The 25,658-nt window shown below is 43.4% G+C and overlaps 1 protein-coding gene across 6 annotated transcripts in view; it reads left to right on the forward strand.

Moving 5' to 3' along the window:
* The first annotated feature begins 972 nt into the window (after positions 1–972).
* Positions 973–25,658, forward strand: part of ralgapa2 (Ral GTPase activating protein catalytic subunit alpha 2) — a 139,013-nt gene continuing 114,327 nt past the window's right edge. For all 6 annotated transcript variants that reach the window (XM_090220681.1, XM_090220677.1, XM_090220682.1 and 3 more), the window contains exon 1: positions 973–1,281. In XM_090220681.1, the coding sequence (XP_090076807.1) occupies positions 1,176–1,281 (106 nt within the window). In that variant the 5' untranslated portion in view covers positions 973–1,175. The remainder of the gene's footprint in view (positions 1,282–25,658) is intronic.

Here is a 25,658-nt window from a genome sequence, read left to right on the forward strand (position 1 = left end):
CTAGGTTTCAGTGGCGTGTATTCCTGCTAAAACAGACTGTAGGTCTCAGTGGTGTGTATTCCTGCTAAAACAGACTGTAGGTCTCAGTGGCGTGTATTCACGCCCAAAAAATACCACAAAAAACATAACAAATGACACTAAGTAATGTATCTTTCATCTGAATGTATCTCACAGCAGAAAGCATCCGAGCAAGCGAAACAGCGCCCCTCTGTCTCTCTAAGTGTAGGCCATCTATCTGATACTGTCTGGTCCACACGAGTATGACATTGGTTTTTATTTTATTTATCTGTTTTTTAACCTTTATTTAACTAAGCAAGTCGGTTAAGAACAAATTCTTATTTACAATGACAGCCTACACCGGCTGTCTGTTTACATGCCATATGCGTCATGGACTTCATCGGACAGAGGTTGCTATCCGGTTTTGTGATAAAATAAAAGTGTGGTTGAATTTTTTTTTCCACTGTCTTCTTGTTGTCTCGGCCTTTAGGCCAATATATCACGGTCACAATTAATAGCAAACAACGCACCACTCCTGGTAGGTATGTCTGCTGCCTTTTCGTTGTCACAGCCTAAATGCCAATCACCAAACGAGGGGGCCAAAGCAAGTGTGGAATAAATCAACTTTAGTACATGCTGTCAAAATGCAGCATTCTGCAATAGGGACGGGAGTAACAGCAACCAAATTTTGTTGACAACATTAAACATAAAACAGCGCTACCATGCTGCTATTTTTACAGTTTTATAAACTCAGAGGAGAACGTTCTCTCGCTCTAAAGTTAACGCACCGACTTATTAGAAAAAGCAGTGCTTTTCAATGCGTGAGATATAAGAAGTGTGGTGTGTGAGAAGAGGGTCAAATACGTGTTTCACGGCCAATGCGTGAGAGTTGGTAGCTCTCAAAGACAGTGGCACTATTAAGTTAGTGTGAAATTGTAAGCATGGGGCAAGTGCTTGAGCACTTGCTGGCTACGTACTACAGGGGGCGTGGCCACGTTAGGAGCTGCGCTTCCGTGTTTACACACTCACGAAAAAGGAGGGGACTAGCGGCGCTAAGTATGCTCGCGGAGCAAGCGTAGAGCGGTGGTGAGGAAAGTGACGGTGTCACAGCATAGGCTCACTATATGGTAAAGAAGAGGTAACTTATTCTAGGTTTCAAAATTGCGTTTTACAGCGGAATGTTCACTCGAAGGGGCCATGGAGACGTCAAGAAATCTACACAGAAAGTTCTGGACCCAAAGAAGGATGTATTGACCCGACTGAAGCACCTCCGGTCACTGTTAGGTGAGTGACATGTCATCGAGCTTTGATGCAGCACCAGTGACTCGCTCGATTATTGATGGTGCCTGCCTCCTAGTAAGCTAGCTAGCTAACCTTTGAGTCCAATGTTTTAAAAAAAAATTTTTTACCACGTCGAATATATGTGGTATCATGCTAACCTATATGATAAACGTGGAGCTGGCTAACGTTAGCTAGCTAAGCCAAGCCATCCTTTGTGGTTAGCGCGTCTGTCTAACGTTCGTTTGCAAGCCACCAGTAGTGTCATTGTAGAACGGTTAGCCAGAGCTAGCTGATTAGCATGCCAGTCAGCAGCAGGCAGGTTACAAAAACCTAGCTTTGAGCTAACAAGGTGCTTCGCTTCACGTCCTAGGTACTAACTAGATGGACCGTTTTGTTTGCAAGTTGGCTGTTTGCTTACTAGCTATCAACCTCTAGTCCTTCAAGGGCTTGTTAGCTAACCTAACAACTGGCACTGTCTAGCTTGCTAAACTCTATGAAATGTATATTGCTAGGCTAGCTAGCATTAACAAAAGAGCCATTCAGTAACGTTAGCCAACATTTGGAGATGACATCTGAACAGAATGCACATGACACTTTGTTGAAACATGTAGCTAGTTTGCTAGTCCCACACATTAATTTAGGCTTTGGGTGTACTTTCAATTTCTTACCTAGCCAGTTAGCTATATATTCAGATAGTATTGCATAATTCATAGGTGTTTGTCACATGACATGGCTACCTATTCTTATTGAATTCCATTTATTTTGTCCTGATGCAGGCAGTAGGAAATTATAGGAATAGCCAGCCAACAATTAGGTACGTTTTTTTCTATTACCTGCAAGTAAAGTATCTTATCATTTTGTCTGTTTAAGACTGTCTATATATCAAAAACAAAGTGAAAATATAGGTATTGAATAGAAGATGCCTTCCCATTGTATAGGCTTATCTTATGGTTATCAGAGAAAGGGTGTGGGTGTGTGTGTGACAGGTGACTGTAGTTCTGCTAGTTTGTTCTCTTTGGGGAAATGAACCACTGTTTCAGTTTATTTTTGTGGAATTTATCTTACCAGGCTTTGTGTTTTAAATGTGTTTAAGTCTATCTCACTATCAGTTCCTACCTAGAGTTTAAATGGTCAATGTTGTTTATATCACTCATCTTATGCAAAAATTCAGAAGCTTGCAAGGACAAGAAAATACATTTGTAAAAATTGCAGATATGTTTGGAATGACAGATTGTGGATCTAACTCTTTTTAATTGGACATACAGTCAGGTCCATCATTTTTGGCACCCTTAATAAAGACGAGCAAAAAATACTGTAATTATACTGAGCTATATTCTATACAACAAAACAAAGGGACATTTATTTTATACTACAATTGCTCAGAGAAATATTTTGTTTAACAAGTAATACAAACAAATCTCAAGATACTGGTCAGAATCTTTCCAGATCCTTGATATCCTTTGTCTGCGCTAATTGACTGCCCTCTTCAATTCACGCCACACGTTTTCAATGTGGTTCAAGTCCGGAGACTGAGATGGCCATTTCAAATGTTGATTTTTGTGGTCAATTAACCATTTCTTTGTTAATTTTGATTAGTGCTTGTGGTTTTTGTTTTTTTGCTGGAAGATCCATTTGCAGCCAAGTGTCAGCCTCCTGGCGAGGGCAACCAGGGGTCTTGGCTAAAATGTCACGGTACTTGGTAAAGTTCATAATGCTGTTGACCTTAACAAGGGCCCCAGGACTGGTGGAAGCAAAATAGCCCCATGACATCAAAGATCCACCACCATATTTTACTGTAGGTATGATATACTCTTCTGCATAAGCTTCTGTTTTTCAACGCCAAACCCACCACTGGTGTCCGTGGCCAAAATACTCTGTCTGACCATAGTCCTGGCATGAAAATAGAGCTCTTTGGCCACGCACACCAGTAGTAGCCCCAACGTGTTCTCCAACCTCATAAAACATCTTTATAAAAGGCTCAGTGTTGTTATCCTCACAAGGGGAGAGTGCTAGAGTATTGAACACAGGGGCCAAAATTATTGGCACCCCTATCTCTCAGATTTTTTTTCTCATTTTTTTCTCATCACTTAAAATAATGTAATATATTTTTTTTTGGAGCATACAATATCTTTATCAAAGGTGCCAATAATTGTGAACCTGACTGTAAATCGAGGACATATCGAGACGCCTCATTATATTACACTCTTTCCCATTGAATGCTGTTTTAAAAAAGTATCTTCTCCATTTATTTGCAGATGGGACTCTTTTAAAGAAAGTCCTGTTTGTTAACCCAGGGTCTGCCTTTGAACAGGAAGTGTCATTCTGTGTTGTAGGCCTAGGTTATATGCATACTGTATGGTAATTTAGCCTAATTTCCCTCTGCATCAGTACCATTCCATATCAGACTCCCCCTCTCTTGTGTAGTGTCTTTTATGAAGCTCATTGTGGAGCGGTGTGCTAGTTGGACCATTTCAATTGACTCCCCTTGCCTGAGTCCATCTTTTAACAGGCTAGCTGACCTGTAGAACACCTTTATCCGGGACTGGCCCCCTGTCAGGCACTACCTATCAACCACTTTACACTGTGTACAAATCTCCATCTCAAAAAAGTGCTGAACTAGCGCAAAGGTGGTTAATTTGTCAAAAGTCTAGCCTATCAGGGTACTTTCCTGCTGACGCTGCACATTCAATGTCAAGACTTGTACAGTCAAGATAGAGGTCAACAGTGGTCCAAGGGAGTCTGTTACTTCTCTACGGTTTTTCTTGTCCTCATGTGTGGGCAAAGATAAGGCAGGTCTGTTTGTGCAGCAGCTGATAGCTGGGCCTCCATATTGATGTTCGTTGGCCACCCCCCTCCCTCCTGCAGTCAGTGTTTTCAACAAAGAAGGATTTCCTCCTGGTCTGGTGCTGGCTGGTTCCTGTGTGGACAGGAAGTGGGGATGAGTGATGGGGTGCTGGACACAGCAGGGAGTCTAGGGGAAACGTTGACCTCTTAAGAAAAAATTTAAATAAATTGTGCTGTTATGTCATGGTGAAAGCTTACAAAGCTATGTGGTTTTTATTGTTGTGTTAAAAAGGCATATTTTGACGAGAACCTGGACAGATTTTTACACACACTGACCAAAGAACACAGACAAATGCCACTCCCTCAATTCTTACAGAAATATAAAATATGCCACTTCTGATGTTTTTGATATCAAGATTGGAATTATATTAACGGTCCTTCTACATGTCAGGAACATCCTGAAACCAGTGAGAGTCTGGACTCTGTCCCTGGTGCCCCTATCCATGTTGATTCAGCTTGACCAGTGTTTTCCACAAGCACACGGAGTAGCCATCCAAATTGAAAAAGAAGCCTGCTGGGGGTTCAGAGCTTGTTTGGTAAAAAAAAATCTTGATTTTGGTAGCCTCTGGTACATTCTACTGCTTTTATTCCATCTGAAATACACGGTGAAATGATTGAATGCTTCATTGAGTTTACCTCCGAGTGGATTTTTTTTGTGGTATTTGTTTGAATTACAGGAAATTACAGTGTATGCCTATTTGTTTTTCTTTGAGGGGGAATTGTCTAGGACTATTTTCTAAGTAAGAGACCTATCAACCTTTTTTTAAACATTTAACCTTGTCTTCTCTTGAGATTTAAAGTATTGTACTGCAATATATGAATTTTCCCGCAAGATATGAAAACAGAAGAATTAAGTAAAATAGCCCAAATTATCTTGAAATTGTGTGATGGGCACTTTTTCAAATGGAAAAATGGGGTCTCGTAAATAAACAGAACAGATGCTCAGTTAAGTTATGGGTCCATATGTGTTAAGAGGGAGAACAATATCAGTTAAGTTAGTGAAATAATTTGCAATTCTCTTTGTGAAGGCTTCAAGCTTCTTCTTAAGAGGCATTTTCTCAGCTATCTGCAATACAGGTATGATTGAAGAATGACGCAGGTGTTAAACATGGGCTTTGCTACACAGAAAGTTGCAGTTAATTACTCCGTTGTCAACACTTTGATTAAATCAGTAGATCTATATCAACATCTTTGAAAATACCATACAAATATCATAGCTTTTAAAACATTTCAATCTGTTTTCTTTTATCATATTTTGGACCAGAGTAAGGCATTCTCGCCACAAGCCTATCCATTGTTCCTGCAGTGAGGAGGATTCACCATCTTCATTGAATGTTTTTATAATTTATCTGCAGATAATTTCCAAAAAGCCTACCAGTATGTAAAATAGGGAGCCTAAACATCAGCTTTCTTACCAATGCGATTCGGTAGGCTACTGACGAGTCACTGACTTTAACGTCACTGTCTGGCTAGTCCTGATGGACTTTAAAATACAAACAAAACATATTGAAAATACAAATGAGATCTTTAGTTCACTTGTCCTGTTTCGATACCATTGACATGTAACTACTGTCATGACTCTCCTGTGAGGAGCCGAAGGATCAGGTTACAGGTGGGTCTGCTCTACAGTGCCCTCTCCCGCAGAGGGGGAGGGGTGAAGTCGGACATTCTATGACGGCCGTAAATACCTTGTGGAAACTCTGCCTTTGGGCTTTGCAGGAGGAGGGGAAAGAAACCTCTTTGTTACTAACAGTAACATCAAAGGGTTGAATAATGAAACAATATTTCTGTAATCCAAACATTTGGAATGGTCCGTGGGTACTGAAATAACAATTATATCAGAACAGTTGTTTTGGGATCTCATTAAGGACGGTATAAGAACAACTGAATCTCTGAATGTGTATATTTCCCACTTATCAGATTTACATCTAAATGTTGCGGAACTTATACAATTAAATATGAAACTATTTGTAAAAGGATGAAATTTGATGTTAGCCTTGTAAATGAGAATTGTTTTACATATCAAAGTTTTAACCAGTCAGTGGCCACACCCACGGGAGCACAGACATTATGTTGGCGTCATGGAACGCCCCTTTTGCCAGAGTTGAATTAAATTTACATTAGACCAGAGAACGCGAGGACGCAGTCCACACACTGAAATGGTTGACATTTAAATGGAGACCAGTTGCATGCAGCACCAGCTGATTACGTAACAAATGGTTAAGAAATTGAAATCTCTAGAGACCAGTACGTTGCCGGGTTGCTACGGGCGTGTAAAATGTTTCTAGCTCTACATTAGACCAGCGTGACCGACAGTGTGAGCTGAAAGGTACGGAATGGTTAGAAACTCTCTCTCTCGAAGAAGAAGAAGACTACACAGGAACATTCAGTCTGCAGCTGTTTAAGTACTTTAGTCTAGTAAAATTGACCGAAGACAAGAAGACGCAACAATTTACTCTCACCACTATAGATGCCTCTTTCTAACCAACAGAGCCCACTGAACAATATGAGGTAGACCTATGGAGGATCCGTTCTCACAGACACTCTGAAACCTACTACATCTACAAAGGCTTGGTGACCTCTGGTGGACAACCAAATACTTTCTGTCAAATTACTCCTTGTAGGTGGATCAAGTGTTTTCAACAGAGAGACAGCAAAGACATACACACGTAAATATTAGTTATGCACCGATATGACATTTTTGGCCGATACCGAGATCTGATATTTTCCTTGCCAAAAAAAACATGCCGATATTAAACATTTTAGCTGCCTTTTTAAGCATTCTAGTACAGTTAAACATTTAACTCACACACATGGACGCAGCGGTCTAAGGCACTGCATCTCAGTGCAAGAGGCATCACTACAGTCCCTGGTTTGAATCCAGGCTCTATCACCTTTGGCTGTGATTGGGAGTCCCATAGGGCGGCGCACATTTGACCCAGCGTCATCCGGGTTTGGCCGGGGTAGGCCGTTATTGTAAATAAAAATTTGTTCTTAACTCACTTCCGTAGTTAAATAAAGGTGACACACACCACACTGACCAAAAATATATTTTGATGGCATTTACCTATGTCCCCATTACCAGTAAAACATCATCAAAACCTATTTCATTCACTTACTTGATGTGCTGTTTCGTTGTTCAGTCTTTTCATTCTTAACCAGATTACCATGGAACGCCGGTTGGGTCTTTGCGTGTCAAAACATATACTATTTAACACTTTTTGACGTGTCAAATAAGCTTGTTGACCCATCAGGACCTGAATATGACTGCACGCCACATAATTTAACGGGTTCATACATTTATTGAGCATTGATTAATTACACTGTCACTTGTATTTCATATTTCACAAAGATTCATCACTACGTTTGCTATGATGCTGGTAAAGTCGTCTCGCACACCTACAGTGCTGGTCATAAAAAAGCTAGTTAACGCATGGATGCAAACAATGTTCTTCCAAAAACATAGCAAAACGACAATCTGTTTCCTGAAAAGGGATGTTTTTGCTGAGTTTGCGGTCGAAGTTGAGGTCGAACAAATGATGCTTTATTACCAGCGCATTATTGTAAACACATTGTTCGTGGCCGGTGTTTGCTGACTTATTTTGTACAGCTTTGACAGTGCTACTGTAACTTTTTTGACACTCAAAGACCCAAACGGCGTTCCATAGTATGTATGTCGTGAAGCTAATAGCAGTGATGCTATTACCGTGTAATTCCGGTAGGGCAACATCTGAAAAATTGTGCACTTGGTAGTGTGTACCGGTGCTAGTCCAGTCGGCAAAAGCCAACATCACCCACGACAGAGAACGGTTGTTTGTCAAGGACAAGGAATTCCATTATCTAGGCCTTTAATGGATATCGCCTATGAGTTGTCTCGCTGAAATTTTGTAACTCTTTCAAATGACTGCTCAACTTGTTGACTGCTCGATCCACACAGCAGACATTGTGGGCTAGTTTAATGTATAATGCTGTGTTGCACATATAGCGCACAATTTTACGTGGCATCATTATGTCATGTACCTACGTTATGTAGCACATCAGCTTTGACATCGGTTTTGCACATCGGCGTTAAACTAGACATCGGCCAATACCGATGTTGGCATTTTTATAAAATCAAATGTATTTATATAGCCCTTCTTACATCAGTTGATATCTCAAAGTGCTGTACAGAAACCCAGCCTAAAACCCCAAACAGCAAGCATGGCAGATGTAGAAGCACGGTGGCTAGGAAAAACTCCAGAGAAAGGCCATAACCTAGGAAGAAACCTAGAGAGGAACCAGGCTATGAGGGGTGGCCAGTCCTCTTCTGGCTGTTCCGGGTGGAGATTATAACAGAACAGAGAGAGACTTAAATTCACACAGGACACAAACTACTGGGGCATAAATACTGGAGGCTGAGACAGGGGGGGTCGGGAGACACTGTGGCCCCGTCCGACGATACCCCCACCCACTTGGCCAAAGCACAGCCCCCCACACCACGAGAGGGGTATTTTCAACCACCAATTTACCATCCTGAGACGAGGCCGAGTATAGCCCACAAAGATCTCCGCCACGGCACAACCCAAGGGGGGTGCGCCAACCCAGACAGGAAGATCACGTCAGTGACTCAACCCACTCAAGTGATGCACCCCTCCTAGGGACGGCATGGAAGAGCACCAGTAAGCCAGTGACTCAGCCCCTGTTAGAGGCAGAGAATCCCAGTGGAAAGAGGGGAACCGGCCAGGCAGAGACGGCAAGGGTGATTCGTTGCTCCAGTTCCTTTCCGTTCACCTTCACACTCCTGGGCCAGACTACACTCAATCATAGTACCTACTGAAGAGATGAGTCTTCAATAAAGACTTAAAAGTTGAGACCGTGTCTGCGTCTCTCACATGGGTAGGCAGACTATTCCATAAAAATTGAGCTCTATAGGAGAAAGCCCTGCTTCCAGCTCTTTGCTTAGAAATTCTAGGGACAGTTAGGAGGCCTGCGTCTTGTGACCGTAGCGTACATGTTGGTATGTACGGCAGGACCAAATCGGAAAGATAGGTAGGAGCAAGCCCATGTAATGCTTTGTAGGTTAGCTGTTAAACCTTGAAATCAGCCCTTGCCTTAACAGGAAGCCAGTGTAGAGAGGCTAGCACTGGAGTAATATGATCACATTTTTTGGTTCTAGTCAAGATTATAGCAGCCATGTTTAGCACTAACTAGAGTTTATTTAGTGCTTTATCCTGGTAGCTGGAAAGTAGATTATTGCAGTAGTCTAACCTAGAAGTGACAAAAGCATGGATTCATTTTTCTGCATAATTTTTGGACAGGAAGTTTCTGATTTTTGCAGTGTTACGTAGATGGAAAAAAGCTGTCCTTGAAACAGTCTTGATATGTTTGTCAAAAGAGAGATCAGGGTCCAGAGTAATGCCGAGGTCCTTCATAGTTTTATTTGAGACGACTGTACAACTATCAAGATTAATTGTCAAATTCAACAGAAGATCTATTTGGTTCTTGGGAACAAGCATCTCTGTTTTGTCCGAGTTTAAATGAAAATGTTCAGCCATCCACAATTGCGAGGGCAATTTTGGGGCTTCACCATGTTTCATCGAAATATACAGCTGTGTGTCATCTGCATAGCAGTGAAAGTTAACATTATGTTTCCGAATGACATCACCAAGAGGTAAAATATATAGTGAAAACAATAGTGGTCCTAAAACGGAACCTTGAGGAACACAGAGATTTACAGTTGATTTGCCAGAGGACAAACCATCCACAGAGACCAACTGATATCTTTCCGACAGATAAGATCTGAACCAGGACAGAACTTGTCCGTGTAGACCAATTTGGGTTTCCAATCTCTCCAAATGAATGTGGTGATCGATGTTATCAAAAGCAGCACTAAGGTCTAGGAGCACGGGGACAGATGCAGAGCCTCGGTTTGACACCATTAAAAGGTCATTTACCACCTTCAAAAGTGCAGTCTCAGTGCTATGATGGGGTCTAAAACCAGACTGAAGCTTTTCGTATACATTGTTTGTCTTCAGGAAGGCAGTGAGTTGCCTCAACAGCTTTTTCAAAATTATTTGAGAGGAATGGGAGATTCGATATAGGCCGATTTTAGTTTAAAAAAATATTTTCTTGGTCAAGGTTTGGCTTTTTCAAGAGAGGCTTCATTACTGCCACTTTTAGTGAGTTTGGTACACATCCGGTGGATAGAGAGCCGTTTAATATGATCAGCATAGGAAGGCCAAGCACAGGAAGCAGCTCTTTCAGTAGTTTAGTTAAAATAGGGTCCAGTATGCAGCTTGAAGGTTTAGAGGCCATGATTTTTTTTATCATTGTTTCAATAGATATAGTACTAAAACACTTGAGTGTGTCCCTTGATCCTAGGTCCTGGCAAAGTTGTGCAGACTCAGGACAACTGAGCTTTGGAGGAATATGCAGATTTATTGTGCATCCCTAGTAAATATGTACATTTCAATTCTTTCAAATGAGCGGCCGTTCATGTGCAAATTATTTGCATTTCCGTGAGCATAGTAAATTGGCTGTCTTTACAATCGTGGAATTCCTTTGTCTCTCCCTTTCCCTCTCTTTTGAATCCGTCATTTTGTGTAACAAGCCGTCATACCGGTTTAGTCTACTAGGGACTTTTCATTCCATTGTGTAGTAATCGATGTGAAAAATATCCTGTTTTTTTATGTAATTCTGTGTAGTTAGTTAGTAAATAAATAATTAAGCCAATTAGTTTATCGCTGATTCATAATTTATGCTAGGGTTCGTGCAGATATCCAAGAGTTCTGCGGCATTCAGAATGAGACTGATATGAGGTAATAAGAATGAATGAATGGACTGACTGACGAAAGGGAGTTGTCTTTAGAGTTTAGTCGGGAGATAATAACTCGTAAAATAACTTTTCCCGTGGTTCCCCAGATTACTACTTAATTAATTGTTACATGATTCATTTAATCGTGTAATAATTGAACATGGTATGTGTCATTATTTTATAAAAAAACAAACACATTTAAGATAGTCAAGACTTGCCATTCCGAAATACAACGTAGCGTCAAGAATATATGAGATCGACTTTATTCAGTCAAGCTTGCTGTTCACCAATCAACGTACAGGAAGTTGATGCGCCAACACTTTGTGGCTGCATATGAAACACGCAAAAGAAAATAACTGAATGTACCAGAAAACAATAGGCTAAGTTGATTTTGACTTATCGTTACCTCTAGCGGGAGAGGACTCTACAGCCTTTTTTCTGATTTGCTAATTGAAAAGTAGCCTAGTTAATTTAAGTTGAAAAAGTACACGGCTGAAAATTGCTGTGTAACCTACTGTATAGCCTACATTCAGCACTAGTGGAAAACACTGCTTGACTCACGTTTGATTTAGGCCCAATATCACAGTATGACATGACAGCATCAGTAGGCCATACCAAGTTCTATGGTCAGGAAATAGTCACAGACCTAAAACTGCTGTAGCTTACTTGAAGGGGAATTCTGCAGAGAGTCTATTTTCAGCAGTTTTTTTTGTTGGTTTTGTGCCCAGTGAGGATATCTGTAATGTTGAGTGTGTGAGCTGCTGCATGTTAATTTGCTGGTCATGCCTGACTGGATCTGCCTGAGGTTGTTAATTACAGGAGCCTGCTAGACCACCTGATCACACATGGCTCTGTGACTGGAGCTGTGCATGGTTATTCCTTAACTTGGATCTCACACACACACACACACACACACAGTACATGTGTATGCACACACCACACATAAGTGTGAGTGTGAGCAAGAGAGAGGAGAAGACAGAATGTTGGCCACAGTGTCACTTCATCCTCTTTCCTCTTCATGCTTTTGCGGTGAGTGATGGTGGGGTCAGGGTCAACTAGGATGGCTGCTGTTAGGAGGTAAAGCTCTGGGGAAACAATCACTGCCACATCGGAAACAAAGTCAGCAAGGTCCTTTTCCCTGCTGAGTCAAGCTGAGACCTTGACATATGATTTTCACCTTTTCAAAAAACACTGGATAGATACAATCTCGTTTTCTTTCATCCCTGTCCACAGTGTAGCCTTCTGTCAATCACTTGCCCGTGTTCATTGTACCATAGCTTAATGCTGTGATGCTGCTCATGCGTCACAGTTTAAATGCACATCTTAGCAAGATGCTGCTTTTCATACTGCTTCCGCTGGCTTTCTGTCTGGCTCCCGCCCGCTACCGCAGCTTTTCATACTGCTCCCGCTGGCTTTCTGTCTGGCTACCGCAGCTTTTCATACTGCTCCCGCTGGCTTTCTGTCTGACTCCCGCCTGCTACCGCAGGACCTGGTCCTGAACCCAACCGCGGTACCACAATGTTATTTTAGGCATACACTACCGGTTTTAGAACACCTACTCATTCAAGGGTTTTTCTTTATTTTTTTTCAACAATTTTCTGCATTGTAGAATGATAGTGAAGACATCAAAACTACAAAATAATACATGGAATCATGTAGTAACCAAAGTGTTAAAACAAATCAAAATATATTTGAGATTCTTCAAATAACCACTCGTTGCCTTGATGACAGCTTTGCATACTCTTGGCATTCTCTCAACCAGCTTCATGAGGTAGTCACCTGGAATGCATTTCAATTAACAGGTGTGCCTCCTTAATGCGTTTGAGCCAATCAGTTGTGTTGTGACAAGGTAGGGGGGTATACAGAAGATAGCCCTATTTGGTAAAAGACCAAGTCCATATTATGGCAAGAACAGCTCAATTAAGAAAAGAGAAACAACAGTCCATCATTACTTTAAGACATGGTCAGTCTATACAGAAAATGTCAAGAACTTTGAAAGTTTCTTCAAGTGCAGTTGCAAAAACCATCAAGTGCTATGATGAAACTGGCTCTCATGAGGACCGCAACAGGAATGGAAGACTCAGTGTTACCTCTGCTGCAGATGAAGTAACAGACGCATCTCAACATCAACTGTTAGGAGACTGTGTGAATCAGGCCTGCATGGTCGAATTGCTGCAAAGAAACCACTACTAAAGGACACCAATAAGAAGAAGAGAATTGCTTGGGCCAAGAAACACGAGAAAGGACATTAGAGCGGTGAAAATCCATCCTTTGGTCTGATGTCCAAATTGGAGATTTTTGGTTCCAACCGCCATGTGTTTGTGAGACGCATAGTAGGTGAACGGATTATTTCCGCATGTGTGGTTCCCACCGTGAAGCATGGAGGAGGTGTGATGCTGTGGGGGTGCTTTGCTGAGGAGTCTGTGATTTATTTAGAATTCAAGGCACTAAGTGTGCATGGCTACCAGCGATACGCCATCAGCGATATGCCATCCCATCTGGTTTGTGCTTAGTGGGACTATAATTTGTTTTTCAACAGGACAATGACGCAACACACTTCCAGGCTGTGTAAGGGCTATTTGACCAAGAAGGAGAGTGATGGAGTGCTGCATCAGATGACCTGGCCACAATGATGAGTTGTGGTTTTTGGGATGAGTCGGAGCATCAGAATGAAGGAAAAGCAGCCAACAAGTGCTCCGTGTATGTGGGAAATCCTTCAAGACTGTTGGAAAAGCATTCCAGGTGACTACCTCATGAAGCTGTTTGAATGAATTCAAAGCTGTCATCAAGGCAAAGGGTGGCTACTTTGAAGAATCTCAAATAGAAAATATATTTTGATTTGTTTAACACTTTTTCTGGTTACTACATGATTCCATATGTTATTTCCTATTTTTCATGTCTTCACTATTATTCTACAATGTAGAAAAGAGTACAAATAAGAAAAACCCTTGAATGAGTGGGTGCGTGCAAACTTTTGATGGGTGTATGTGTGTAAAAAAAAAGAGGTGAGTAAGGAGAATTATTTAAGATACTGTTTGAAGAGGTAGAGTTTTAGATATTTTTGGGAAGACTGGCACGGATGCTGGTTCCACCATTGGGGTGCCAGGACAAAGAAGAGCTTGGACTGACTGGGCTGAGTGGTAAACTGCCCTCATTTTAAATGGGTAGGATTCAGATAATATTCAATAAATGTAGTACCCAACATCCAACCATGTTTTTTTCCCACCTGTTCAGAGAAATGAGTAATTGAAGTCGGGTTGCATTATTTATCATAAAGTAGTGTGAATGTACCAGGTTTTAACCAGTAAATGCCGCTCCATGGCAGTCTTGTGTTTTCAATCAAATTGAAAATCAGCTTTATATTAGGGCTGGGCAGTATAGCATATTGTACTATATATCGGTATTGATGCAGGGACCGGTTTGGGCTTTTATTTTACCTTCTAAAACGGTATTTTAATGTTTGTTAAATGTGATACGTACTCTTGCACGTTTTAATGTCCGTTTATCGTCTTTTTCCCTCACCTCCTGCTGCATGCATTGCGGTATAGCAAGAATGTCTGCATGCCACCACCCTGCCCTACCCCCTGTCACTCAAGAAGAGAGCAGTTGCTCGACCAAGGAGCCTCAAGCACACAACACACTATTAGTTTGTGTGTCTTACTGTCTGAAAACTACTGTCTGCTAGTTTGTATTTTCTTAGCAAGTTGGGGCTAAAGTAAATCTCGTTAGCCGCTAATAGTAATCGCTAGTAGTCAGAGGAAACATGGCTATCTAATACGGCCTGGTACCAGTGCTGGTGTAGGCCTAGATAAGCCTGTTTGTTCAATGGCATTTTCTAAATCCGAGAGGAATCGGCGAAGCATGAATATGTTAGCTAGCTGCGTGAGGTATGAAAACATGTCATGTAAAACCTAATTAGGGTCATCTGGGAACACTGACCAACCCTTTTGTTCCTACCCTGTCAATTCCTCCCTGGCTCATTCAGTCGTCATGTCAAACGTGTTCAAGGTGCTGCCCACTATATTCCAACCAGTGTTAATTTCGTCAACAATAACTACGGCAAAAAATACTTGTCCACAACCTATTTTTCCTGACAGAAATGTAGGATAACGAGATAATATGCCCTGGGGAGAAAAAAACGAGTACAATTTGCTTTTCTTTTTAGTCGACAAATGTGACGAGACAAATTCCACATGAGGACATTTAATTTTATATGAACCTCCTTTTCATCTGTTTTGTCCAATATATTAGGAGTATAGTAATTGTTCTGGCATTTTTTGTAAAAATCTAATTCTCTCCTTTTCAATTAAACCACTGTTATTTACCCTCTTGACGGCTCTGATGGGGAGAAAATCTTAGCTGTAAATTGATTAACCTGTAGCCAAGGCTTTATAGCCTATATTGTTAATTAAGGCTGGTATTGGTTAGTCTCAAATAGCTGCCTGTCCCTTTTTTACTGTCAACAGCTATTTCAAATAAATGCCGGGTCTAAATGAATTGTATACGAGTTTACCATGAATTACCATGAATTGTTTGAGGTTTGATTTGTTACATTAAATAATTCAGTAATGGCTCAAATGGTGGCGATCATCTGTTTTTCATGCCAGTAAGAACCTGACCCCCAGAAATCAGCCGATCGCCCTCTAGTGGCAAAAGTAAGAACGACTGAAAATACAGTCTGGGGAGAATAATTATTGTCATGGATTTTTTTTCTCCCACAATAGGGCAATACTAAGATAAAAGAAACATGACACAGTGTGTAAATAATAACACATTAGTGCAGGAAATGAAGAAATTGATTACAATTCTGGAAGTGAATGCTGGAATTAAACAATTGAAATGTAAATGAGATACATCTGTGTGCATTAAGGAAATAGAGGCCTGGCTCGAATAGAAACCTCAAAATCAAAAAAAAATCAAAAAATCAAAATCAAATTTTATTTGTCACATACACATGGTTAGCAGATGTTAATGCGAGTGTAGCGAAATGCTTGTGCTTCTAGTTCCGACAATGCAGTAATAACAAGTAATCTAACTAACAATTCCAAAACTACTGTCTTGTACACAGTGTAAGGGGATAAAGAATATGTACATAAGGATATATGAATGAGTGATGGTACAGAGCAGCATAGGCAAGATACAGTAGATGGTATCGAGTACAGTATGTACAAATGAGATGAGTATGTAAACAAAGTGGCATAGTTTAAAGTGGCTAGTGATACATGTATTACATAAGGATACAGTCGATGATATAGAGTACAGTATATACGTATGCATATGAGATGAATAATGTAGGGTAAGTAACATTATATAAGGTAGCATTGTTTAAAGTGGCTAGTGATATATTTACATCATTTCCCATCAATTCCCATTATTAAAGTGGCTGGAGTTGAGTCAGTGTCAGTGTGTTGGCAGCAGCCACTCAGTGGCTGATGGCCTTGAGATAGAAGCTGTTTTTCAGTCTCTCGGTCCCAGCTTTGATGCACCTGTACTGACCTCGCCTTCTGGATGATAGCGGGGTGAACAGGCAGTGGCTCGGGTGGTTGATGTCCTTGATGATCTTTATGGCCTTCCTGTGACATCGGGTGGTGTAGGTGTCCTGGAGGGCAGGTAGTTTGCCCCCGGTGATGCGTTGTGCAGACCTCACTACCCTCTGGAGAGCCTTACGGTTGAGGGCGGTGCAGTTGCCATACCAGGCGGTGATACAGCCCGCCAGGATGCTCTCGATTGTGCATCTGTAGAAGTTTGTGAGTGCTTTTGGTGACAAGCCGAATTTCTTCAGCCTCCTGAGGTTGAAGAGGCACTGCTGCGCCTTCTTCACGATGCTGTCTGTGTGAGTGGACCAATTCAGTTTGTCTGTGATGTGTATGCCGAGGAACTTAACTTGCTACCCTCTCCACTGCTGTTCCATCGATGTGGATAGGGGGTTGTTCCCTCTGCTGTTTCCTGAAGTCCACAATCATCTCCTTAGTTTTGTTGACGTTGAGTGTGAGGTTATTTTCCTGACACCACACTCCGAGGGCCCTCACCTCCTCCCTGTAGGCCGTCTCGTCGTTGTTGGTAATCAAGCCTACCACTGTTGTGTCGTCCGCAAACTTGATGATTGAGTTGGAGGCGTGCGTGGCCACGCAGTCGTGGGTGAACAGGGAGTACAGGAGAGGGCTCAGAACGCACCCTTGTGGGGCCCCAGTGTTGAGGATCAGCGGGGAGGAGATGTTGTTGCCTACCCTCACCACCTGGGGGCGGCCCGTCAGGAAGTCCAGTACCCAGTTGCACAGGGCGGGGTCGAGACCCAGGGTCTCGAGCTTGATGACGAGCTTGGAGGGTACTATGGTGTTGAATGCCGAGCTGTAGTCGATGAACAGCATTCTCACATGGGTATTCCTCTTGTCCAGATGGGTTAGGGCAGTGTGCAGTGTGGTTGAGATTGCATCGTCTGTGGACCTATTTGGGCGGTAAGCAAATTGGAGTGGGTCTAGGGTGTCAGGTAGGGTGGAGGTGATATGGTCCTTGACTAGTCTCTCAAAGCACTTCATGATGACGGAAGTGAGTGCTACGGGGCGGTAGTCGTTTAGCTCAGTTACCTTAGCTTTCTTGGGAACAGGAACAATGGTGGCCCTCTTGAAGCATGTGGGAACAGCAGAATGGTATAGGGATTGATTGAATATGTCCGTAAACACACCGGCCAGCTGGTCTGCGCATGCTCTGAGGGCGCGGCTGGGGATGCCGTCTGGGCCTGCAGCCTTGCGAGGGTTAACACGTTTAAATGTCTTACTCACCTCGGCTGCAGTGAAGGAGAGACCGCATGTTTTCGTTGCAGGCCGTGTCAGTGGCACTGTATTGTCCTCAAAGCGGGCAAAAAAGTTATTTAGTCTGCCTGGGAGCAAGACATCCTGGTCCGTGACTGGGCTGGATTTCTTCCTGTAGTCCGTGATTGACTGTAGACCCTGCCACATGCCTCTTGTGTCTGAGCCGTTGAATTGAGATTCTACTTTGTCTCTGTACTGGCGCTTAGCTTGTTTGATAGCCTTGCGGAGGGAATAGCTGCACTGTTTGTATTCGGTCATGTTACCAGACACCTTGCCCTGATTAAAAGCAGTGGTTCGCGCTTTCAGTTTCACACGAATGCTGCCATCAATCCACGGTTTCTGGTTAGGGAATGTTTTAATCGTTGCTATGGGAACGACATCTTCAACGCACGTTCTAATGAACTCGCACACCGAATCAGCGTATTCGTCAATGTTGTTATCTGACGCAATACGAAACATCTGTCTCCTGGACAACCTGTCTCTAAGTGCCTGTGTTCAGTGATTTAAGCTCGGGCTATTCATTTAAGTTTACTGTATTTGGTCAAGGCTATCTAACTTTCATCATGTGCACATTAAGAGGTGCCCTAAATATTCATAATTTAATAGAAAATGTGACTAAAACTAGAGAGACATTTTCCAGAGTTTTAGTCGACTGGTAATAACTAGAACTAATGAAGGATGAAATGACGAATGTGTGACTAAGACTCAATTATTTTAACTAAATCTAAAGTAGCTGCCAAAATGAACACTGATTCCAACTATAGAATTAGCATAATCATTCTATTTCCATGATTCCAGCAGTTCACCAATTAACTAGGCCTAGTGTTGCCCATATCGTGTAGCCCTGTGTGGCACAGTGTGGAAATGATAACAAAAGTGCAGTCAACGCAGAACGTATTTTTGTTTCATTTTACACGGTTCAATACAACTTCGTTCAGCATGGAGAACAGCCCCATTTGAAATCACATATAATGTACGTGTTGCCACCCTAGTGTCATGAACTACTTATAAAGCAGATTTACAACTTTTTATTATGAAAGATCATGATGTGAAAAATGTCACCCAGCCTTACTCTATATGTATTGTGATTAGTGAGCGTTAGCATTAAACCCAACCCAATACCGTTACCAACAGGGATTGCAGAATTCTGCGTTTATCACATGTAGGAAAAAATAAATATCTTGCTGTGTTTTGTCATTTCTGATCGGCATCAGACAAATTTTGTGCTTCAGTTGCACTTCTCCACTTCTGTTTTCTGCCAAATGTGTTTCACTAATCTATTTTCTGTGAAGGAAAACTAGATGTACCCCTGTTCACTGTTCTGATTTTCAATCTAAAACTCAGCTGAAATGGTTTAAAATGCAGATTTTTTAAAATCTGCGTTTTAAAAAAAGAAGAATTGTATTGTGTACCATTGCAAAACACTACAGTTGTGAGACTTTTCCAACTTGAAGAACATTAGAGACCATAACATTGAGACCGTTAGAACTAATAATATGCTTATACAGCAGGAATGGTCTAACAGTAACTAATCCAGACCTTTTTTTTAAGGTAATAAACCACACACAAGGGGTTAAGTGTAAAAGATATGCAGTAACTTCAAATCCATTGTGAATAGCTGGGCATAAATGTGAACTGTCCTATGCAGGTTTGGTGACACTAGACAGCCATTAGCAGGTCCGTCCGTGTCTGTCTAGTGTTGCCCATTTAGGATGGCAGCTAATGTCATTATCACCCTGGCGCTGCTAGCTCCACACCTCTCTCCTATAGTACTGTAGGTCTGCAGGGCTCATGGCTACACTGACTCTGGGGGTGAGACTGAGGGACAGAAGAGAGAGAGCAGCCTGGCCTGATCTCACGTAGCTGTTTCCTCCTTGCCACTCCCATGGTTGTCCGTTATGACTGTGTACTTGTTAGGCTGGTCAATACCAGGTAGTCATAGTGAACAAAGTGGGGTTTTTTTGTATGGGGGAACTGTCTGTTCCTTTGCGATTCACACGGGCACTATAGGTCTCAACTCAGCCAAGTGACGAGAATAACATTTACCATACGATGAAGTACAATAATATATTAACCATCATTCTGTTCTGAATCTACAGTGCATTCAGGAAGTATTCAGACCCCTTCACTTTTTCCACATTTTGTTGTTACAGCTTTTTCTTAAAATGATTTAAATAAAATAAATTCGGGCTCACCTCTCGCTGCATGGCCCGAGGCTGATGATGGCTGGTGTTTGTGACATATCGAAGTCAACATCAAACCAGTGGTCTATAGTTCAGTTTGGCTGCAACCATTTCTATGAAACCGACATATTGTTGAAGTGCAGGCTTTGTTGCGGCAAGTCTACAGAGTTTCTTTCATTTTGCAGTGGCGGCCACGATTTGAAATGCATATAGGGGAAACACTGCGTATAGGAGAAACTGAAGAACAAGGTGGCTCCCGAGTGGCGCAGCGCTCTAAGGCACTGCATCTTAGTGCTAGAGGCGTCAGCCCCATTCCGGACTGAATAACAACCCTGGAGTTGCTGCGATGAGACGATGGAAATTGGGGAGGAAAAGGGGGTAACCATTTTTTTGTTGTTTTGTTTTAAAGGCTGAGGGCCAGAGGCACACGACAAGGACAAATGCAATGCATCAAAGGATGAGGAGTAACCTAGTCTATGTTTTGCACTGAGTAATATTTATGTCCTTTACACAGGTCATGAAAGTCTGGTCAGACTGGTTTAATGGTCGCAAGTTCAAATAACAGAATGCACTGAACAGGGTTGTACAATTCTGGTAACTTTTTAACATTTCCTAGTTTTTTTATCCTGGTTGTAGGATTCCAGATTTCTTGTTTATTCCAGGATGTTTGGAATACCTGGGAATTCCTACAAGTGTGTGTTGCCCCAATACACAACCCTGGTTGTCATCTCCATTGAAATCTAAAGGGTGTTTTTTCTTGTTTTTTTTATGGTGAGGTAATCAAAAGGCATGGAGGGAAGACTCCGCATGGGCTGTAAGGTAACTAGATCAGTGGGGCTCAACAGGTTTTGCCTCAGGACCCAAATTCAACCCGGTTGTCCTACACTAGATGGGCATGCTCCTAAGAACAGAATTCCTAGGCCTATCGTCAGCATTGATGAGCAAGAACATGAGCTAACCCATCTGTTCTTCATTTTTGGTTCGAAGTAGTGGTAAAATCTGATTTTGTTTTACTGTCCTTTGCAGCATGGCCAGATAGCGACAACCAGGCAGCAGCTTGCCTCTAGCCCACTGCTTGCCATCCCAGGTTAATTAAGGGAGGTATTTGAGGGCGACCTCATGAGGAAGAGAGGCATTCGGCAGCTGAGCGGCTCCCTGATCTGTGAACACAGACAGACTGGCCTGAGGTCAGGGTGCATCCAGCCACTGCTACCACGTCTGTCAAACGTTCAATCTGTTACGTGGTCCTAATGAAAGGCCCCACAATTTGAAAATATGGCCTTTCATTTCCATCTTCCTGAAGTGTCAAGTATTGACTTTTGCACAGTATGTAGGGGGAAAACGTTTGCAAATTGCAATAGGCTAATATTACCAAGGTTGACCTGAGTGATTGTGTCTGACAGTGGCATGACATGCTTACAGTAGCTGCTAAGATCACACCTCACTGCCTGAGAGGTGTAGCACGGCTGTTGACAGTCGGTTGTAAACCACTATTATATGATCACGGTGGATGAGGAGGCCACATCAGCTGTACCACGACCTCCGTTCCATTCACAGAGAGCTACTTCGCCCCATGGCTTTACCCAGACAGTCAGGAGTTTATCTTCTGTAAATACACTGCTTACAAAAGATGATGCATGTTGCTCAGGCTGTTTTTGGTGCCTTCTACCTTCACAGCCTCTGTCCGTACGTTGCTAAGACCTGGCGTTGGCTGGCTGAGGGCTTTATCAGCTCAACGGCTCTGTGCATCTGTCTATAGAGTCAGCCCTGGTGGTAGCTCTCTGAAAGCACTCCCATTGACCTCATAAGAGACTCCAATTTGACTCAGTGAGATCAACTTCATCGAACCTGGCCAAGGCTTTCGACTCTGTCAATCACCGCATTCTTATCGGCAGACTCAACAGCCTTGGTTTCTCAAATGACTGCCTCGCCTGGTTCACCAACTACTTCTCAGATAGAGTTCAGTGTGTCAAATCGGAGGGCCTGTTGTCCGGACCTCTGGCAGTCTCTATGTATATATCACTGATGTCGCTCGTGCCGTTGGTGATTCTCTGATCCACCTCTACGCAGACGACACCGTTCTGTATACATCTGGCCCTTCTTTGGACACTGTGTTAACAAACCTCCAGACGAACTTCAATGCCATACAACTCTCCTTCCGTGGCCTCCAACTGCTTTTAAATGCAAGTAAAAGTAACTGCATGCACTTCAACCGATTGCTGTATTGCATCACTACTCTGGACGGTTCTGACTTAGAATATGTGGACAACTACAAATACCTAGGTGTCTGGCTAGACTGTAAACTCTCCTTCCAGACTCACATTAAGCATCTCCAATCCAAAATTAAATCTAGAATCCGCTTCCTATTTTGCAACAAAGCCTCCTTAACTCATGCTGCCAAACATACCCTCGTAAAACTGACTATCCTACCGATCCTTGACTTCGGTGATGTCATTTACAAAATAGCCCCCAACACTTTACTCAGCAAATTGGATGCAGTCTATCACAGTGCCATCCATTTTATCACCAAAGTCCCATATACTACCCACCACTGCGACCTGTATGCTCTCATTGGCTGGCCTCGCTACATATCAGTCGCCAAACCCACTGGCTCCAGGTCATCTATAAGTCTTTGCTAGGTAAAGCCCTGCCTTATCTCAGCTCACTGGTCACCATAGCAACACCCACCCGTAGCACAAGCTCCAGCAGGTATATTTCACAGGTCATCCCCAAAGCCAACATTCCCTTTGGCTGCCTTTCCTTCCAGTTCTCTGCTGCCAATGACTGGAACGAATTGCAAAAAATATCTCCCTCTAACTTTAAGCATCAGCTGTCAGAGCAGCTTACCAATGGCTGTGTACAGGTACAATGAATTTGTAAATGGCACAACCAACTACCTCATCCCCATATTATTACTTACCCTCTTGCTCTTTTGCACCCCAGTATCTCTACTTGCACATCATCATCTGCACATCTATCACTCAAGTATTAATGCTAAATTGTAATTATTTTCACCTCTAGGGCCTATTTATTGCCTTACCTCCCTACTCTTCTACATTTGCACACACTGTACATAGATCTTTCCATTTTTATTTTTTCAACTCTGCTGTTTTTGTCGCATTGCTTTGCTTTATCTTGGTCAGGCCGCAGTTGTAAATGAGAACTTATTCTCAACTGGCCTACCTTGTTAAGTAAAGGTGAAATAAAATATATATATATATGATTGACGGCTCAGGGGCTTCAGTGCTCTGCTGGTGTCCCTGGTTCTGGTTCATTTACTATATCAGTGGGATCCTCTGTGTGTTAGGCCTCTGAATGACCCTGCTCCTGCTATCCTTAATTTGCTTCCTAGCACTACCCTTTCCCTCCCTGTGAATTGCATCATGTGACAGGCGGTAGTGAAGTTTCCCTCGCCGCAGCTGGTTGCTATGGATTTATCATGAACCTCCTCTTAACGTGGTCCAAAGTCAGTGACTCAGCGCTGCTCTCTGAGGGCTGTGGAGGGGGCGCTCCGAGGGCTGTGGAGGGGGCGCTCCGAGGGCTGTGGAGGGGGCGCTCCGAGGGCTGTGGAGGGGGCGCTCCGAGGGCTGTGGAGGGGGCGCTCCGAGGGCTGTGGAGGGCTGTGGAGGGGGAGCTCCGAGGGCTGTGGAGGGGGAGCCCCTGTCTGTCTGTCTGTCCCTGTCTGTCTGTCTGTCTCTCTGCCCTTGTTTGTCTGTCTGTCTCTCTGTCTGTCTGTCTGTCTGTCTCTCTGCCCCTGTCTGTCTGTCTGTCTCTCTGCCCCTGTCTGTCTGTCTGTCTCTCTGCCCCTGTCTGTCTGTCTGTCTGTCTCTCTGCCCCTGTCTGTCTGTCTGTCTGTCTGTCTCTCTGCCCCTGTCTGTCTGTCTGTCTGTCTCTCTGCCCCTGTCTGTCTGTCTCTCTGCCCCTGTCTGTCTGTCTCTCTGCCCCTGTCTGTCTGTCTCTCTGCCCCTGTCTGTCTGTCTCTCTGCCCCTGTCTGTCTGTCTGTCTCTCTGCCCCTGTCTGTCTGTCTGTCTCTCTGCCCCTGTCTGTCTGTCTGTCTCTCTCTCTGCCCCTGTCTGTCTCTGTCTCTCTGCCCCTGTCTGTCTCTGTCTCTCTGCCCCTGTCTGTCTGTCTGTCTCTCTGCCCCTGTCTGTCTGTCTGTCTCTCTGTCCCTGTGTCTGTCTGTCTGTCTCTCTGCCCCTGTGTCTGTCTGTCTGTCTCTCTCTCTGCCCCTGTGTCTGTCTGTCTCTGTCTGTCCCTGTCTCTGTCTGTCTGTCTGTCTGTGTCTCTGTCTGTCCCTGTCTCTGTCTGTCCCTGTCTCTGTCTGTCCCTGTCTCTGTCTGTCCCTGTCTCTGTCTGTCCCCGTCTCTGTCTGTCCCCGTCTCTGTCTGTCCCTGTCTCTGTCTGTCCCTGTCTCTGTCTGTCCCTGTCTGTCTCTCTCTGTCCCTGTCTCTGTCTCTCTCTGTCCCTGTCTCTCTGTCAGTCGGTGTCTCTCTCTCTGTCAGTCGGTGTCTCTCTCTCTGTCAGTCGGTGTCTCTGTCCGTCTGTCTCTCTGTCTCTCTCTGTATGTCTGTCTCTGTCTGCTGTGTCTCTGTCTGTCTCTTTCTCTGTGTCTGTCTCTCTCTCTGTGTGTGGGCCAGAGTGATGGGGGTTTCAGGTAGCTAACCTTGCATCCATCCATCAGCCTCCACATTAGCAGCAGCTCTATGTTGTTGCCCCCAGGCGAGTTAGCCTGGTTAAAGACCCCCCCCCCCCCCCCCCCCCTGCTCTGAGCCTCAGTCTCTCCTATATCTCACTCCTCCTGACAGGCGGCCAGAGCAGGGACAGAGCTAGGTCTAAATGCTAATGAGTCTCTGTCTGATCACAGGTTGATCAGCTAGGTCTAAATGCTAATGAGTCTCTGTCTGATCACAGGTTGATCAGCTAGGTCCTCCTGTATGAATGTGACATAGCATATTAATGACTCTGCTTGGTGTGAATGGCTCCCGTTCATCTCCCTGCAGCTAGGGAACATTTCCCACACGTTTCTACAGTAAATGGCTTCTTGTCGTTATGGCTACAGGAAGTGTTTCAGTTTGAACAGGTTAAGTGTCCAGATGTTTTTACAGTGCAGTGTAAATATCCATGCGGCTTCAGATGACTGGATGACCAGTTCAACGTGATTGGCTAGGCCTAATGCACACACCAGTGGACCCTTAATGAGTTAGATCACCTCCTAGTTGTAATGTAGGTACCGTTAAACATTCACTAGTCTAGAATGTCAACCATGCATGCTTCTCACCCAATTCACTTTCTCCACCAAAAGCATTCGAATTGTGTTAGTGTCTCCGGTCTAGTTGATTTGGTCCGGAGGCATGTCGGAGTGGTCTTGTATTGTTTAACCGTCGAAGGTGCTGAGGTCACACCGACGCAGACAGGACTCCCGTGTTGACGTGATGTCATGTGACATCCCGAGACCTAGGTGTCAAAGTCGTGACTTTTCCGATGTTATCTGACGTTTTGGAGCCGGTCGGAGAGAACAGTGAGGATAGACAGTCAGCACTATACATGTCAGCGTGGAGAACATGTTGTGTTTCTCTTCCTGAGTTACCTCCCTTTGAATATTTAATATGGCCATCAGGTATCGGCTCATCTGAATAGCTGTTGTAGGTTGTTATTCATGGGGACTCAACAGCTGCTCTGCTCTGACTGACAACAGGAGATCTTCCTGCACACGATCAGGAACAGTCAGTCGCTTGAAATACTTAGACCCA

This window comes from Oncorhynchus mykiss, chromosome 25, assembly GCF_057628025.1.
Source record: "Oncorhynchus mykiss isolate SJ-2025 chromosome 25, ASM5762802v1, whole genome shotgun sequence".
Classification (NCBI taxonomy): domain Eukaryota; kingdom Metazoa; phylum Chordata; class Actinopteri; order Salmoniformes; family Salmonidae; genus Oncorhynchus; species Oncorhynchus mykiss.